Genomic DNA, 19143 nt, shown 5'->3' on the forward strand with positions numbered 1-19143 from the left:
AAATGAGTTTTCAGAATCACGTCGTATGCAAATGAGTTAAAAGCAGTAATTTCAGGAAGTTAGAATTACTTCGAAGTTAGAATCGCTGGCTAGTTTAAATTAAGGGACACTGTAAAGACATTAGATATTTTTAAATACGAGAGATGTGAGAAATATGCAGGACCTTCGGCGGGACTTGAACCTGGACCTCTCGATATCCGTCAAGTGCTAACATTACATCACGAAGGCATGATGAAAAGGTTGTCCGCCGATAACATCGCGGCAAAAACATCGCGGCAAAAACATCGCGGACGAAAACGTCGCGGAGAAAACAACGCAAGGCGAAAACATCGCAGATCGAAAACATCGTGGTACAAAACATCGAAAAATAAAGCGGTCAAAAACTTCGAAAAATAAAGCGGTCGAAAATAAAGCGGTTCAGAAACTTCGCAGTTTAAAAACATCGTCGTCGAAAATATCGTGGTAAAAAATAAAGTATCTACAAATCATCGGATGACGATAACATCGCAGATATGCTTTTTTCAGGTTTTAATATTTGTAAATGCATGTTCCCATTATGATTTGTGAGTGCAAGATGTAAAGCAGGATAATTTTTACTTTCACGTATTTTTATTAACTAATAAATTTTTACTGAAAAAGTAAGAAGGAAACTTAAGCATAGAAAATTAAATGCAACTTACAGATTATACTTTTCATGAAAAATTACTTGTAAAAACTTTATAAAAAATTATATATTAATGGCCTTTGTTAGTTAATTATGTCGGTTTAAAATTCTATTAAGTGCTATAAGTCGCATTAATTTTCTATGCTTAAGTTTCCTTCTTATTTTCTCAGCAAAAATTTATTAGTTAATAAAAAATATGGAAGTAAAAGTTATACTTTTTTCCAACTTGCGCTCACAACTCATTATGGAAATACCCATTTACAGTTATCAAAGCATGTCTGCGATGTTATCATCATGTGATGATTTGCAGATACTTTATTTTTTACCACGATATTTTCGACGACGATGTTTTTAAAATGCGAAGTTTTTGAACAGCTTTATTTTCGAAGACGATGTTTTGTACCACGATGTTTTAGGACTGCGATATTTTCTCTTTGCGATGTTTTCTCCCACGATGTTTTGTAGCACGACGTTTTTGTCTTGCGTTGTTTTCTCCGCGACGTTTTCGTTCGCGATGTTTTCGGCTCTAACCCGAAAAAGAGGAAGAAAACACCCTATACATTTCCCCTTTTAACGGGCGACTAGGGATAAAGAGACCCAGTCGTCCAAATCTCAATGGTGAAGAATCATCATCCACCACCTTTTTTATTTCGGACGGCACTGTAGAAACACTTAGTTTGAAGCAACTGTACATGCAAGATGTGCGGGACTCTAACCTGAACCTCTCGAATATGCTCCGAATGGGCAACCGTTGCACCACGAAGGCATACAGAAAAGAGGGAGAAAATACCTTATATACCCCCCTTTGAAAGGGCGTCTGTTGATTAGGGTACCCAATCGCCAAATCCTGGTGTTGAAGAATCATAACTCTAATAAGTGTAGATTAATGTCATGCATTATGTATGTGTAGTCTAATGTCATGTGAAGTGTAAAGTATATATGTACTAATTCATGCAAGTATTATGTATAAGTTTAATGTCATGTCATATATCATGTATGTAATGTTATGTTTCATGTATGCATTATGGCCTATGAACACCCAGGTCAACCATTAACATAAGAATCTGTACAGAACCAATGTCAAACTGGAATAGCCCCTGTATGGCCATGTAAACTTTTTCATGAAGGCTCAGTAACTCCCGGTGCGCCCTTGTGGGACCCCAGGGAGTTCTTGTATCTATATAGGGGAGGGCGTGGGACATATGCCTGTTTACCTCCGTTAAACACCAGGCGTCCCCGTCCTCAGTCACCTGTCACCTGTTGAAGAATCATCATCCACCACCTTTTATTTCGGGCGTCACTGTAGAGTTATAAAGTATTTTTTTTTATGCTGGAGACGTAAAGATTGTGCAATGCCTCGCCGGGACTGGAATGTAGACCTCTCGAATATGCGCCGAGTGTTCTACCATTACGCCACGAAGGCATGTATAAAGAAGGGAGAAAATACCCTGCAACTGCATGCATGTAATCTCAATCTAATATGGTAACAACCTAATTGCAGTGAATGGGATTTATCAAGGTACAGTATTATTCACTTCCCTATGCTGAGCTAATTAGTGCTGTCAATATGAATGTTGTAATGTCCTAATCATTGTCCACTTTCCTCTGTCTGTATGTATTACCAATGAGTATTGTATGTTCTTGGCTGTGCACTCCTTAATACCAATGTCAAATATGTATGCAATCTCCCATTGTTCTAATAGCCAAACTGTAGATAAAGGTAGACGTGGCGCTGTACCGATTAACCGAATGGTAAAGGGATGGTGCCCATGTGCCCCGTCGCATATCGCATATGGTAACAACCAATAAACAGAATCTTTATCATTCTCTGCTCGCAAACTAAGGCTTTGCAATTATTTAAAATTAATGGGATTTTAATATTCAGAGAATTTTATTGATCGTATCCTTTGGCGCATTTCGTTGGAAATTATTTCTTAATTATTAGGACCGTAACCCGTCCTACTGATTTAATGAATCATTGTATTGATCGAACTAGATGTGAAGGTAGAACTGAAGCATCATAAAGCAATTTCGGCGACTGCAACTCCAAGAATAATCAATTTCCTCACAGCTGGCTTCACTTTGGATGATGCAACATATAAAGAAACTATTTGTTTCAGATGGGAAAGTTGGGATAGAAAATACCATTTACTAAACTTCAGGCATTTGGTAGATTAATGCTCTTAGCGCTGGACAGTGTTCGTTCTAAATCGAAAAGTAATATCCACACTCATTGTTAAATGCATTCGATATTCATTCGCAAGTTCCATAATGTACGAAATAAAACACATGCAACTCTTCCATTGATAAGTTAAGAATCCAAAGGAGGAGCAGTTTACTACACATTAGGAGTTTTAACTACACATTCGAAATTACTGCTAGCTGTTATATACAGTAAGTACTCTAAAGAATTATCACATTTCCCCGTGTGGGCTCTCGTGGTGTCAGTGAGAAGGCTATAGTTGCGAATCTGAAGATCCGCGTATCAAGTACCAGCGAGACCGCAGCTCAATTTTCAACATAACCCAAAATGCGAAATGATCGCCGCAATGGAGACAGAACTAAATCTGATGGAGGATAATTCTTCCCCAAATGGATTTGATCGACTGCTTCTTCACGATCAATTTTTAAACAGGAGAGAATGTAAGGAATTATCGAATTTCATGTGCCTATACGTGTGATGTTACGCGATAATAAGCTAAAAAAACCCACAAATTTCTGTTCTTTTAAAAGTAAAAAAAAACCTGATGCGGACACCTCAGACGGAGTTTTATATTGTACGCATTTTTTTGCTGCATTTCATTTAAACTTATTTCCTCGAATTTCATAAGAAATAGATTTATCATTCAATTAATTCAGTTCTTACGTTCAGTTCGGCAAGGCAAAAATACATAAAACCACAAAATATCTTTATTAAAAATTGAATAATATAGAAAAACATAAAACACTAAATACAGTTTAAGCAATAAAAAGAACATTTTTTGCAATTAAAATTAGAGTCTGTATGTAAAAACAAGCAATTCGGTCAGCAGGCAAGAAGACAGATTTTTCGGTGCACAAAACTGTATGTTTACTTGCACACGGCAAAAAGACACTGAAGGTCAAGAAGCTGACTTAAATCACTATTCTGGTAAGTTTCAAATGTAAATAAATATGGCTGCTGTAGAAAAAAAATATTAAGCATAGCTGCACATAAACAACTTTAAAATTGGTGGTAATTCTACAGCTATTGCATGCAGATTAACTAAAGGCATAAAAACCTTAACTGTAACATAAGAACAGCATAATTCAATCACTTTTAAAGCATAAAAAATGCACAACTTACCAACATATAAGAATATAAAAAAATGAGCTCACTGAGCCGAGTAACAGAGTGGGTACGTATATACGAATATTTATATACTTTTTATGCGGCCGATTGCAACCAAAAGGGAAGTGCACAAACAACTACATCTTACAGCAGTCCCACATTCAAAATTTGAGCGTTCTGAGGCTACTCGTTTCTGAGTTATGCGAGGTACAAACATACATACGTACGTACGTACAGATGTCACGAAAAAAATCTCTTCTGAATCCATTTTAAATCAAGTTTATAATCCGTTTGGGGAAAAAAAAGAGTCCTTTTTTCTGTTCTTACGTACAGATATCACGCAAAAACATCGTTAAATTTCATTTGATAGCGATCAAAATGGATATTTTTGTTGAAAAATGATATCCGGAATTTTTCGTGATTATAATACTTCCTTTACTTCTTACAAGGAAGTGAAAAGAATATATGTACGGAAATGGAAATAAGTAAAAACAACGAATATGACACTACTTAGTGACACTACTTATATATATTACACAGGAATATATATGAACATATATATATAGTTTTTCCAGACAAAAAATTTTCTTCTTAGTTCATATTTTAGTAATACAGCGTTGAACTATTTCGTGGAGCTACAGCTCCTGGTAACTTTTTAGCAAGATCGCTGCAATGTTTCTACCTACTACTATTATTTCATCTTTTTGCAGCATTATGCGCAAAAAATTTTTAAGACCAAATAGGTCTTACGTCTAATTACTTGTTAGCTTTACAATTTCTTTTTCATTTATATATATATATATATATTTATTAAAAGAAACACAACAAGTTCCCCATGTACCACATAGTATCACATGGGGCTTACAAATATATATATTGAAACAAGATATATTCAATATATATATTGTTCAATATATATATATATATATATATATATATATATATATATATTGAAACTTTTATATAATATTATATAATTCAATATATATATATACATATTGTTGCGTGCGTACGGATTCGTTATGAAGTGAATGCACAAGTCCGATGAAAAATGAACAAAACTTTTTATTATCACAACAAAAATGCTTAAATTTTCTCAAATTATCATGCAGTATTACAATATCTCACAGTAGTTATCTTTTAACTATTCAAATGTACAATAGAACGTAATTCAAAACAGCTAAAGAACGCTAATCCGCGAATTCGCTATAATCAACAACAGCAGTTTTCTAAACAACAACAAACTAAGCAACTACTACAAACTGAGATGTTTTCCTCCTTTTATAAGATTTTAAAATCACGCGCTAGAATTTTCCAGTACTTTCTCGAAATCAAAAAGAGATATTTATTTATTTAATGCACGCGCTCTTGTATTTTCAATTTTCCGGCTTAGCTTTCTTTTAATATTCGTGACGCGCTGCACTGCGCGAGAAATAAAACCATTTAATTTATAATTAAACTAACATTAGCTTTTTAAATACCAAATTCGTAACACTGCCCCCTTCCCAAGGACTGCACGTCCCGGGCAGTACAATCCCTGGACAGGAAGCTAAACTTACAACTGTGGCATAAACATTACATTACAATATCAAACAACATGAACAATAAATGCAATAACTAACTTAAACAAATCAAATGCTATCAAATACTAAATACAAAACAAATACTAAATACAAAACAAATACTAAATACAAATCAAATACTAAATGCAAATCAAATACTAAATACAAATCAAATCAAATACACATTTAAAAACAAAAAGGACCATGGTCTGATACTATTTACAATTATTTACATTACGTACTATGGCCATAGTAATGAGCTAACCTGTCGTAATGAACGACTTTAGGTTTAGAGTTCGAAGACTTACGAATCCGAACCACGACGTCATTCAGCCTGTTTAGAACTGTGTACGGGCCATCCCAAGGTGACTGTAATTTCGGACAAAGTCCTTTCCGTCGAGTCGGATTCCACAACCACACCTTGTCTCCTTCGTGGAATTGATGTTCAGTTGCTCTTGTGTCGTATCGGGTCTTCACCTTCTCTGTCGCTAAGTTGCTCGCTCTCGTGCAAAGTTGTGCATCACTTCAAACCGGGCCTGGAGATCTTGAATATATTCCTCAGACGATGAAGGAGCATCTGGAGGGCGGCCAAACAATAGATCACAAGGCAGACGAAGGTCACGACCGAATAGCATCTGTGATGGAGAATAGCCGGTAGTCTCGTGGACAGCACTGCAGTAAGCCAGTAAAAACAGCGATAATTTCTTGTCCCAGTCCTGCTGGTTTCTGGAAACCACTAATGAGAGGTTATTAAGGATGGTTCGATTGAACCTCTCTACCATGCCGTCCGACTGGGGATGTAATGGCGTCGTTTGGGTCTTGTCAATGCCGAGTAGTTTGCATAGTTCTTTGATTACTACCGAGGTAAAATTCCTTCCCTGATCGGAATGTAACTGAAGAGGCACTCCGAACCTGGAAATCCAGTGCTGTATCATTACCTCAGCTACTGTGACAGCCTCTTGATCAGGAATAGGATAAGCTTCAGGCCACTTGGTGAAGTGATGCACAACTTTGCACGAGAGCGAGTCAACTTAGCGACGGAGAAGATGAAGACCCGATACGACACAAGAGCTACTGAACATCAATTCCACGAAGGAGACAAGGTGTGGTTGTGGAATCCGACTCGACGGAAAGGACTTTGTCCGAAATTACAGTCACCTTGGGATGGCCCGTACACAGTTCTAAACAGGCTGAATGACGTCGTGGTTCGGATTCGTAAGTCTTCGAACTCTAAACCTTCGTTCATTACGACAGGTTAGCTCATTACTATGGCCATAGTACGTAATGTAAATAATTGTAAATACTAGTATCAGACCATGGTCCTTTTTGTTTTTAAATGTGTATTTGATTTGATTTGTATTTAGTATTTGATTTGCATTTAGTATTTGATTTGTATTTAGTATTTGTTTTGTATTTAGTACTTGATAGCATTTGATTTGTTTAAGTTAGTTTTTGCATTTATTGTTCATGTTGTTTGATATTGTAATGTAATGTTTATGCCACAGTTGTAAGTTTAGCTTCCTGTCCAGGGATTGTACTGCCCGGGACGTGCAGTCCTTGGGAAGGGGGCAGTGTTACGAATTTGGTATTTAAAAAGCGAATGTTAGTTTAATTGTGCATTCTGCAATAACTCCGATGTAATGCTCTCTGAGGACACGGATTCTGGGATGTTACTCTTTCTTTCAACACTGGTTACTGGAGTACATGTTGCAACCACTTCACCTTTCTTAATAACTCTCGACTTTTCAGTTACATTGGCGACTCTCACCGGGATAACCGTTCTGGATAGGTCGACGAGTGTTGAGGCTACTAGTACTCCTTTTGGGATATTACAGTTATTGGGATTTTCTATGATGCCGTAGCGGAAATTTCTATTTTCGGCTATGGATCCAGGAAGTAAAATTTCTGTTCTTGCCGGTATTGTGATATAGTCTTGTGCTATGATTTTATGGACAGATTTAACTTCTTCATCATTAACGAGAAATAACGCTATGTCCTCAGATGTAGAATGCAATTCGTTATTTTTAAAATTCAAGGAAAAATTGTATTTCCTTAGAAAGTCCAATCCGAGTATGTAAGAATCAGTGATCTCTGCTACATATGCCGTGTGATGGTAAGCGGCACTTCCAAACGTGATGTTAACATTTACTTTTCCGTCGATGTCGATCTTCTCACCGGACACAGTCTGGAGGGTAACGAAGGGCGGCATCCAGATAAGTTTGTTTCCTAGTTGTTGAGCCAAATCTTTTTGGATGATGGTGACGTTGGCTCCTGTATCTATAGTCATATTGCACGGAACTCCATTAATATGTCCTATTATGAAAAGTCCATTACTGCCGCCTCTCATTCCAGAAATCTGAAGCGCTTTAAACGGGGGCTTTTCATTATCTGGCAACCTCCGCCCCGCGAGATAGCCACTAATTAGTTTCCCTGCTGCTTGTTAGAAGCGGTCTTAACATCAGTACCCTGGGGTGTTTTGCAGTTTCGTCGTATGTGTCCTTCAGCACCGCAGTTCCAGCACTTAACGGTCGGTTTCTTCTCACCAATATTCCGTCTCAAGGCGTTCAGTTGTCTAGTTAAATGGTCAAGTCGAGCGGTGACTTGATCCCCTGGCTCCTGGACTTGAGCAGCTCTGACTGGGTGGCGGTCTCGACGAGTGGCTTGCTGGGCTGCCTCAAATTTCATGGCGTACACTAGAGCACTTTTTAAATCTTTTACATCCGCCATTCGTAGAGCTTTCTGTATTTCAGTATCTCGGATGCCGTCGATAAAGTATTGCAAGGACAGGATTTCCCTTGTTTCTGTCGGGCATTCCGAAAAGGCGAGATGGGACAGCCTTTCAACATCCGCGGCGAGCTCCTGAAGTGTTTCGGTAGGCTTCTGTTGACGAGATTTTAATTGGAGCCTGCTGTAGTCTTTTAAACACTTCTCCCCAAAGCGCAACTCCAAGGCGCCGGACAGAGCTTCGAAATCTAACCTTTTGTTTTCGGGAAGAGTCTGAAGGATATCCGCTGCGTCGGCTCTTAGAGAAGCGGCGAGATGACAGGCCTTAGCTTGGGAATCCCATCCATTCGCATCCGCCACGATAGAAAATTGTGTCTTATACACCTGCCAGGAGGTCTTCCCATCATAAGTGGATAGCTTCAGAGGTGGACGAGCAGGCATTGGTAAGAATTTAAAATCATCACTCCTGCTCCCTGCCGACGCTACGAATTTCTTTAAAGTATCCATTTCTTTGGCAACTGCAGACTCTCTCATCAATTTGTTGTTCGATTTGGTGTTGGACGGCACAAACTCTTCCTTCAATTCGTTCCTCCACAGCAGAAACTCTCCTTTCTATATGTTCTTTTACAGAAGAAACTCTTTCTTCTATTTCTTCTTTCACCGAAGAAACTCTTTCTTCAATTTGATCTTTTACAAAAGAAACTTTTTCTTCAATTTGTCCAACTTTATTTTCAACTGTGTCAATTCTGCCTTCCATAGCTTCAAATTTATTTTCTATTATGCAGGTAATCTCTCTTTTCATTTCTTCTTGACCTGCTTCAATCTTTTCTTGACCAGCTTGAACGGCTTTCATTTCGTCCTTAACAGATTCCTGGCCCAATTTCATTTCTTCCTTAACGGAGTTGACGGCCCATTCCATCTTTCCTTGGCTAGATTTCATCTCTTCTTTCATTTCTTCTTTAAACGAGGCAAAGGCTGTTATCAATTGCCTTAACTGCTCTTCCATCGCTCTTGTTATTGGCATTCAAATCCCACTTCTGACACCAAAAATTGTTGCGTGCGTACGGATTCGTTAGGAAGTGAATGCACAAGTCCGATGAAAAATGAACAAAACTTTTTATTATCACAACAAAAATGCTTAAATTTTCTCAAATTATCATGCAGTATTACAATATCTCACAGTAGTTATCTTTTAACTACTCAAATGTACAATAGAACGTAATTCAAAACAGCTAAAGAACGCGAATTCGCTATAATCAACAACAGCAGTTTTCTAAACAACAACAAACTAAGCAACTACTACAAGCTGAGATGTTTTCCTCCTTTTATAAGATTTTAAAATCCCGCGCTAGAATTTTCCAGTACTTTCTCGAAATCAAAAAGAGATATTTATTTATTTAATGCACGCGCTCTTGTATTTTCAATTTTCCGGCTTAGCTTTCTTTTAATATTCGTCACGCGCTGCACTGCGCGAGAAATAAAACCATTTAATTTCAAAAATTTTTTAAGACCAAATAGGTCTTACGTCTAATTACTTGTTAGCTTTACAATTTCTTTTTCATTTATATATATATATATTTTTTTATTAAAAGAAACACAACAAGTTCCCCATGTACCACATAGTATCACATGGGGCTTACAAATATATATATTGAAACAAGATATATTCAATATATATTGTTCAATATATATATATATATATATATATATATATATTGAAACTTTTATATAATATTATATAATTCAATATATATATATACATATATTCAATATATATACATATATTCAATATATATACATATATTCAATATTTTTGAGACCAGATAAGTCATACGTCTAATTACCAGTTCGCTTTACATTTTCTTTTTCAATACATATATTCAATATATATATATATATATTGAAACAAGAAAATTTTAATTAAAAAAGAAAAATTTGTGAAGTGTTTTGTTCATTTCTGTATAATATTAGGATTTAGACCTTCACAAATTTTCAGTTTCCTTTAAATAACCCATTTTGTCTTTTATTTTGCAATTAAAATTTTCCCATTTTTGAATGTATTTTACTTTCTTATTCGTACATTTATACATTATTACTGTTTTTGTGTTTGCAGACTTTTGGTAATTTTCAAATGAGTAAATTTATGGATAATTCTCTCAGCCCTGTACTTGCTGACATTCACTTGCCCTATTTTCACGTAAACTATTTGCGAAACTATATTCTCGCCTTTGCATTTGCTACGTAGACGACACTTTCACACTTTTTGATGGTTATAAATAAGATTCGTTCCAGATTTTATCTGTTATAATAAATTGGATTGATCCAGCCATTCAGTTTATAAGATATTTTCTCTCTCCTTCCAGCCCACCAGCGGCCGAGCGGTAAAGTCGCTGAACACTGGTAGTTCCGTCCGAGGTTCGAATCCCGCGAACGGGCTGGCTGCATGGGCGTTTTCGTGGTTTTCCCCATGTGTAACGTGTACACGAGCCAGTTTCCCTTAGAAAGTCCTCCACGAAGGCATCCCTTCCCTTAGGCAGATAGCCCTCGAGGCTTTGCCATAATCTCTCTCTCTCTCACACACACACTCCTTTCAATATGGCTTTGTGGTGTAATGGTTATCACACTCGGCGCGTATTCGAAAGATCCAGGTTCGAGTCCCGCCGGGGGATTGTTCATTTTTCACGTCTCCAGCATCAAAATAACCAGGTGGTGGATGATGATTTTTCACTAGCAGGATGTGGCGACTGGGGACCAGTCGCCCTTTAAAAGGGGGAGTATATAAGGTATCAGTAGTGGGCGCACCTAATCAAACAAGTTGGTCTCATGGTCATAACAGCCCACGCCCATTTCAATAAAGGAAAATAAATGAAACATAAAATAACCAAATGAAATTAATCATGTGTTAATAATAATTAAAAACATAAAAGTTAAAAAAAGAACAAATACAAATATTTGGACAAAAACAGACACGGGAAAAAAAAAAAAAAAAAAAAAAAACCACTTGAAAACGAACACAAACAATGGTAGCAAAAAATTAGTAAAAATAGACCAGATAGTGATGGTAATAAAACGCAAAAATCATCCACTAAATTCTTACTGTTCGGAGGTCTCCGTTAATAATTTTCATAGCAGATTTACATACTTGTGCGAAATCTTTATAGCATAAAAAGGGATTTTCAAAATCAATTTTTTATTGTTTCTCATACACCTTAAACCCCTTATAATGTTCGAATATGTGACTGTTACAAGAATTGGAATATTTTATTTATTTTAAAAAGCAACTACTTCCAACTTTTTACAGATGACTCCATAATATAGCTGCTTTGGGAACTAGTAACCAGAAAGTTTGTGTTGCCACAAATATTTTTGTAATTTAATTCGTTTTGTGACAAATCATTTCGTCATGTTTCCACCTTGCGCGCATGATATTTTAAAAATGGCTAATGGTACATACTTGAAATTAGATGGAATTCTTTATATGGGCACTATTTTCTAACTGAAATAAAAATCTGCTGAATATTTTAATATTGAAAAATTTTATGCACGAAAACATTACAGATATTTTTAATAAAATACATTTTATAAACTAAACTCCAAATAAAATAAAAATTTAATATGAAATTCTTAGAATTTTTGGTTCAAGTTAGTTTCCAAATGTTATAAAAGCTACATATTAAATATGGAATTAAATTATGCGACAAAACGTTTTAAACTGTGCTCGCAAGGCGGAAACAGGACGAAAGATTTGTCAAAATGCGGATTCAATTTTAAAAATATTTGTTGCAACACAAACTTTCTGATTACTAGCTTTATTATGTAGTCAGCTGTAAAAAGTTTGAAGTAATTGCTTTTAAAATAAATAACTTATCCCAATTCTTGCAACAGTCATTCAATATTCGAAGATCTTATGAGTTTTTAAATGTATGAGTCTCCTTAAGCTATTAAAATAGGGACAGACCTCGAGGAAGTGCTTAGCATTATCAGGTTCAATGTTCCGTCTTACTTTCTTCGGGAACATGCAAGGACCTGACTCGGAACAGAGAGCTTACTAAAGCTATGTTCAATAACTGTGGGAAGTAGACAGGATACACAAGAAGGGTATACAAAACCCTTTATTTTTCTCTATTTACAATAACTTCCGTACTTCGGAATACAAAGACCCACTACTTGTGGTCTAAACGTAAAAATATAAAAATAAAACTAAACTCTAATTTGACTTTAAAATAATAAACGTGGAAGATTGGCCTTATATTAACAGGAAGCCGTATGTAGTACAGAGAACTGTGAACACTACAATACGTTTAAAGTTATCAAGAGGATTAACCCTCTGGCCTGGAAGGCAACCAGGAACTGAGTAAAACTTCTAAGGTAAGCGGCCTGCTTCGACTAACTGCTTCCTCTCTCTCGCTTGGCAAAAAGCCACAACTTAAATACCCTGGCGTTCGCCAGACAAACTTTGCATAAATACGTTAACGCTTATAGTTCTGGCCGGAAGTAGAAAATAAGAAGTGATAGGAAAGATTTAAAATAAAATAAACGTTAGTAAAATTTAAGATCCTTACAGCATCACCTAACAGACAACATAGTTTACAATTATCTTCGTCCTGTATCTTAAACCTAACGAAGTATCCCGGGAAACGCCCATGTCCGGTCAGAAACTGGTATATAAGGTTGACAGGATATGTATCTGCTGCTTCATACTCCAGTGGAAAAGTATCTACAAGTTGGTATTTTTCGAGCTGGTATTTTTTTCTCTCCTTACAGCATGCCTTCGTGGTGTAATGGTTAGCACGCTCGGCGCGTATTCGAGAGTTCCAGGTTTGAATCCGGCGAGGGCATTTCTCATTTTTTACATTCTCTACTGAAAACAAAACGTACAAGTTCATTTTTAAAATTAAGTCAGACAATACCCTTTTCTTCACTGATATTCTTATAATCAGCAATGGATCTGATTTCAGAATTACTGTTTACCGCAAACGCTTTCCGGTTTGTCTCTCCATTTTGAATCATGTCACCCGGCTTAGCAAAAAATTGCTTCTTTTTAATATTCTGTATTTCACGCTCTCCAAGTTAGTTCCTCAGGATCTTTGCTTGCTAATGTACTCTATTATTGCAGACCATTTGCCTTGGATCAAGGATTTTTCCCCGCGGTAATTGATAAAACTTTTAAAAAATGTTAACTTGACATCAAATAAGACACTCCGGTATTAACAATAACACTTTTCTTAAGTTTGTGCAGGCGTGTGGCCTCTTTGCACCTAATCAAGAGTTCTTTAGATCTCGTAGCCCTCACTTGCTGCACGTTGATGCCAAGCTTATGGGGTTTGATGTTGTTTAGAACTTGCGCTTTCACACTATCTGGCGTGCGCTCTGAATCTTTCCCCTTGATAAGTAAAACGTGCTCAGAAGGCTTTTGATTGGGAATGGCTGTTGCTTGTATGGAAGGGGGCTTCTTTTCTGAATCTTACCGGCCACAGTTGCGTAACTCCGACGGTCTTGTTGTCCTGTAGAATGGTTTTCTTGTAGCTCCGGGACCTTAAAACTGTGCTCGCTTGCTTGAGAGAAGAGACTGGCACTAAGTTGTTGTTCTACTTGAAGTATTTGTCCCTCCTGTCCTGCAATTAAGATTTCCTGATTAGAAGCTATAGCCAGGATTTCTGTGATATAATTGGAGACCGCTTCGTGGTCTGCGATTTTTAGTTTGGAAAGGCCTCTGTACTCTGCTAAAAGTGACTTGATGTGCAGAGTCAAAGTGTTAATCCTATCTAATCTGGAAGATGGATGGTCTAATCTCACTGGGCTCACATACCTCGAGCTGGTAGTCCTAATTGATCTAGTTGGGGAGGTTTTTCTTGACCCCATTTAACATGAAATAGTAATATTAACTTAAAAATAAAATACTAAGTGAGTCTCTCAACCTGTTAAAGTTCTAATCCTAGCACAGAGTTCTCACTCGTTTGATGAACAGAGTCGGAGGAACAGTATGTAACACTGAAGTTAAGGTATTAGATGAGAACACTTCGTTTGCTTGCAAGAACTACTAGCTCTAATGGCAGGAAGATGAACACTAATAAAGAAGGGAGAAAAAAACCGTCCGCAGCGCACTATAACATTAAAAAATTGGAATAACAAATAGCAACTAAGAATACATATAATAAGCAACATACAATAAGCGAATTACTACTACAGGTAGACAATAAAATTGTAGTAAAAAAAAAAAGATTCAAAATCAATTGAAGATAAATTCAAAACCAATTGATATTATACATTCATTAATATATAGTATATATTAACAATAATGAAAATAATAAAAATATTATTAGTTGTTATAATAAGCAAAATACAATTATATAAGATAAATTGTTGCACACTAATTAAGAATCATTAAGATAAATTAATGCACTCTTAATAAATCCAATATTAGATTAATAAGTCAGCAGAATTTTAACAGTACCTAGTATTACAGAAAGATTTATAACAACGCTGAGGATTAGATAATTGCGTTAGAATGTTGTTTGTCAGAGACTGCATTTAGAATAAAATAATTCACGTTGTGAACTGAACTACTTGAATACTTCGGGATAATTAAATTCAGAAAAGTCTACCTTTTGCAGTCCTCCCTTGAATGTGTATAATCCAAACAGTAGAAATACAAGTTGGGTAGTTATCTCACATCTGGGAAATGCCGTTATCCTTTCCGCTGAAACTTGAATCCTCTCAAAGTCGAGAATATGGGAGATTTTTAACGATTCTCAACAGACCCCCAACTTCTGCAAGCACAAAAGAGGCGAGGGGTGAAAACGTTCTTTACAGGGGTCGTATACTTTCTGCGGAGACTTGCCCAAGTAAAATTAAAATGAATAATTAAAATCCTAAGAGCCGTACAGGAACAAAACCTTTATCAGCAAGGTCTTCGTTGATCACTGCACATTTGAATATGACTTTCATAAAGAATTTCACTGAAGAGGCACTTGAAATCGATGCAAAACTGCAGGCATGCTTCGTATAGCTGTCTTTTAATCGTAAGACGTGATAAATTCAATCAGTTGTTAATTATTTATAAACGATGCATATTATCGTCATAAAATTTACACCTCCGTATTCTTGATAAAGTTCTGCAACTACTGATACATGATTCGATGTTCAAGTATCGATTTTTCCGCCTATATTTAGTAGAAACGTGAGAGCTCAAAAAATGTGACGCTCCCGCCTTTTGCAAAAGGTATTTCTCTGGAGCCGTATAGTATAAATTTACTGCAGATTACTCTAGGAAAGTGGGAGAAATACCTTAAATAATTGTAGAGACATTCGGCTATTTTTAGGAGGCTGGAGAGATGAAAAATTAGCAACGCCTTCGCCGGGAATCGAACCATGAACCTCTGGAATACCGCCCAGCGTGTAAAACCACTGCACCACGAAGGCACGCTAGGAAAGTGGGAGAAATACCTTATAAAGATAACACACAAAACGTTAAAAAAAGCTCCTTTGGACATAATTTAAAATCTGAAACCTTTCAGATTTTCATTATTATTATTATTATTATTATTGTTTATTTAGGACGCAGTCCGGCCCGCTCATTAAGGGGCTTATGACACAGAGGGGCTGTGCCATATTACACTACGCACAAAAACAAACAAACCATATAAACAAAAAATATAGTAGTAAATCAAGGTTACAAAGATATAAAACCAGTAAGACGTCACATTACGAGACAATATACTCGTAAACCTAACAAGTAAATAAGGGGTTAATATGACATCACGTAAAAACAAAATAAATAAGGGGTTAGTTTGACATCAGGTGAAAACAATATAAAACACACAAAAGCTATGTTCAAGCAAGTTGTCTAAAGTTGTACAAGCAGGCAAAAGTTGAACTCAAGCCCCAATTCAGTAGTTACTATTCAAACTACTAAAAAAATTAAATACAACGCACTGCAAAGAGCATCTAAAGAGAAAGCTAACTCTGATATCTCAGTTCACTCGAAGCTAAACAACTCACAACAACAGCAACTAAGCACGACGACTCTCTCTCCGGCCTGTATAGTTTTCAGCCGGTCGCAAGAAATTTGTAGTACTTTCTACTTCTCGAGATTTCTGGAAAGCAAGAGGATGGAATTACGATTACAGCTAACATAGTAGTCAATTACATTTATTCAATTTCAATACAAATTACCGAGATATCTATTTACTCAATATTAAATGCACGTGCCTCGGTATTCTTACTTTTCCGGCATAGGGTTCTCCTAAAATTTGTGTCGCGCTGTATTGCACGGGGAAATGCAACAATTTTAATTCTAATTTTACTAAAATTACTTATTAAAATACAAAATTCGTAACACTATATTCATTATACAATTTAGCTTAAAATCAGGCAAAAAAGCCGTTGGCGATCGGTGTAGATTTTGAATAAAAATTTGCTGACTGAAAGCGATCAGAAACAGTCCCTCTTCTTCATATTTCTTTTGCGCTTGAAGAAGAGGGACCTGATTTTGACTGCCCTCGAAATAGGTTAAATTATGTTCAAACTCTTAACTAATACATGGTTGATTTCTTGCTAAACTTAGATTTTATATCTGCGCGTTTTTACACCAGTTTGATACATTTAATTTTCCAATAAAGGGGGTTTTGAAAAATAGAATCAATTTCCATATTTATTGCAAAATGCAGATCTGAGCATTGTTCAGTTTTTTATCCAAGTTTTTCTTTTAAATAATGAAATTTTCATTTCTTTAATTTTCAGGTACCTGATCCTGGAACACGTGTCTGGAGGAGAACTTTTCGATTACCTAGTGAAAAAGGGCAGGTTGACGCCGAAAGAAGCTCGTAGGTTTTTTCGCCAAATCATATCAGCTTTGGACTTTTGCCACAGTCATTCCATCTGGTCTGTATAACGACTTAATAATTTTTTCCTAACCTTTACTCTCAAATGTATTCTTCATGTTCAGCTTTCGAGTACTGCCATTTCGTTTCATTTTCTTGTTTTTGTTGCTAATGCTCAGTTATCTGAGCTATAGTCAACCCAAGCCCACGAAATTCCTCCTGGGGAGCTGCGCAAGTTTTTGCCTAAGCAACAGCCTTGAGCACCTTACAAGTGACAGACGATTTAGCTCAGTCCGCCCCCAGTTTTGATGAAGAGCATCCCGGGCAAAGAACGTCTATGTAAAGAAGGAAAGGCTCCATAGACGTAATGTAAACCAGTTTGTCTTCTACGCCACTAGAAAGAAGAGGGAAAATTCGCCAAGAGATTTGGTGACGGAGCCTGTTGGCGAGAATTTCCCCGTCTGTGATGTACGGGACCTGGCCGAGATTTTCCTCCTTTGCCACGTGTACAGGAAATTGAAGAACACGGGTTAAGATGAATAAGAAAATTTGGTGAAGTTTCCCTTCCACAGGCTGTTGAACTTGCATTATCCATATCACAGTTTGCTGTCTGATTTCATATCCGTCAATATGGAGGGATAAGTGATAAGTGACGGAGGACGTGGGCACTGTCCCTTTACCTTAATGGTTAATCAGTACAGCACCACGTCCGCCATTATCCAGAGCCGCCGATGGGGTTCGCTGCCGTCCAACTGCCCGGGCTCCAGTGTTTGTTGATATCTGAGAAATATATAAGTACATGGCCATATAGGGGCTTGTACTTATATATTCAATATGGAGGGGAAAAATTGGAGTCACACAGCTTTAAACTCTTCAAAAACGTGACCGTCGAACCTGTTCGAACTTCGACATCAGCTTCGAGCTTTGGCGCTTTTTGGCGACAGATATTTTACGCATTCGCAGCTGTTTCCCTTTTCGTTCGAAGGGAGCCACCCCTGCTGCTGCGAAGTTTTCCTTCTTAACAATACATATTCTTTGCCCCGGGGGACAGGTCCGAGAATCTCTCACCCCTCTTTCTCTACCACCAACCTTTCGAGAGGATTTTCGGCTCGCCGCATATTTACAGTTCCTCCATGCCGCACGGACTTTATACATATACAAACATCCATGCCTTCTCCAGGATTCGAACCCGAGCCCTTCGACACGGTAGTCAGCGTCTATACCGGTTGGGCGGCTCATTTTTTTGTAGGAATATTAGAGTTATAAGTAACTAGTATATATATAGAGTTATAAGTAACTAGAATATTATGTACCTTATTTACTGGTGTCTTTACCCATCCCTTTTTTTCACTAATTTAATCGTACAAAAACTGAGAAGGTAAATTTATGTGAATAAATTAATTTCCGAAAGACGCGGTTACAGTAAAAATATAAGAGAACATAGTAATTACAATAACTTATACAAGATTCTCATTTTTACTTCCTTCCCTGTAACTTATATTTCGCCTGGTCTGACTGTTGTCTGTGCTATTCCTTAGTCCTCAAATCATTCATAAAATATTAGAGAAGGTGAATGTACAACTGACTCGACGAAATCGTAGATTGGATGTCAATTTATATTTGCCTTGCTACGATGAGTCGATTGTTGTATTACGCTGGCATACCTTTCAAAAGGTAGTTCTTTCAAAAGGAAAGGTTCGGCGTGATCTTCGCACGTAGTTTGAGAGGGTTTGTCCTTGTTGTTGAGATGAAAACAATCACGACGGGGACGAATTAATTTTAAAATTTAGGGGAGCTCGTTCTCTGAATGCACTGGGGAGGGGAAATTACGCGAATATTCTTTAAATCTCCAGAATCTGGTTTTAAAATGCTGAGAAGGCGGAAAATTATTATTTTTTTTGAATAAATTAGAGGTTGTTAATTATGTCACAAAATATGACATAATTTCGAAAATGCACGATCTTAATTTAATTTTAAACGCGCTGTAAAATTTTGTTGAACGGGCTTTGAATTTCTTTATACCTCTACGCTTACATTGTTCATTACAAATATTTTGATAAA

General features: G+C 36.7%; 1 protein-coding gene across 2 annotated transcripts in view; it reads left to right on the forward strand.

Annotated features, from left to right (window-relative positions):
- LOC118192136 (serine/threonine-protein kinase BRSK2-like) overlaps positions 1-19143 on the forward strand; it is a 320182-nt gene that overhangs the window by 180009 nt on the left and 121030 nt on the right. For both annotated transcript variants that reach the window (XM_085822811.1, XM_085822812.1), the window contains exon 4: positions 17003-17143. In XM_085822811.1, coding sequence (XP_085678937.1) covers positions 17003-17143 — 141 coding nt within the window. The remainder of the gene's footprint in view (positions 1-17002; positions 17144-19143) is intronic.

Source organism: Stegodyphus dumicola, chromosome 8, assembly GCF_044657685.1.
Source record: "Stegodyphus dumicola isolate Sdum_Otavi_A_Nest chromosome 8, ASM4465768v1".
In the NCBI taxonomy this organism is placed as follows: domain Eukaryota; kingdom Metazoa; phylum Arthropoda; class Arachnida; order Araneae; family Eresidae; genus Stegodyphus; species Stegodyphus dumicola.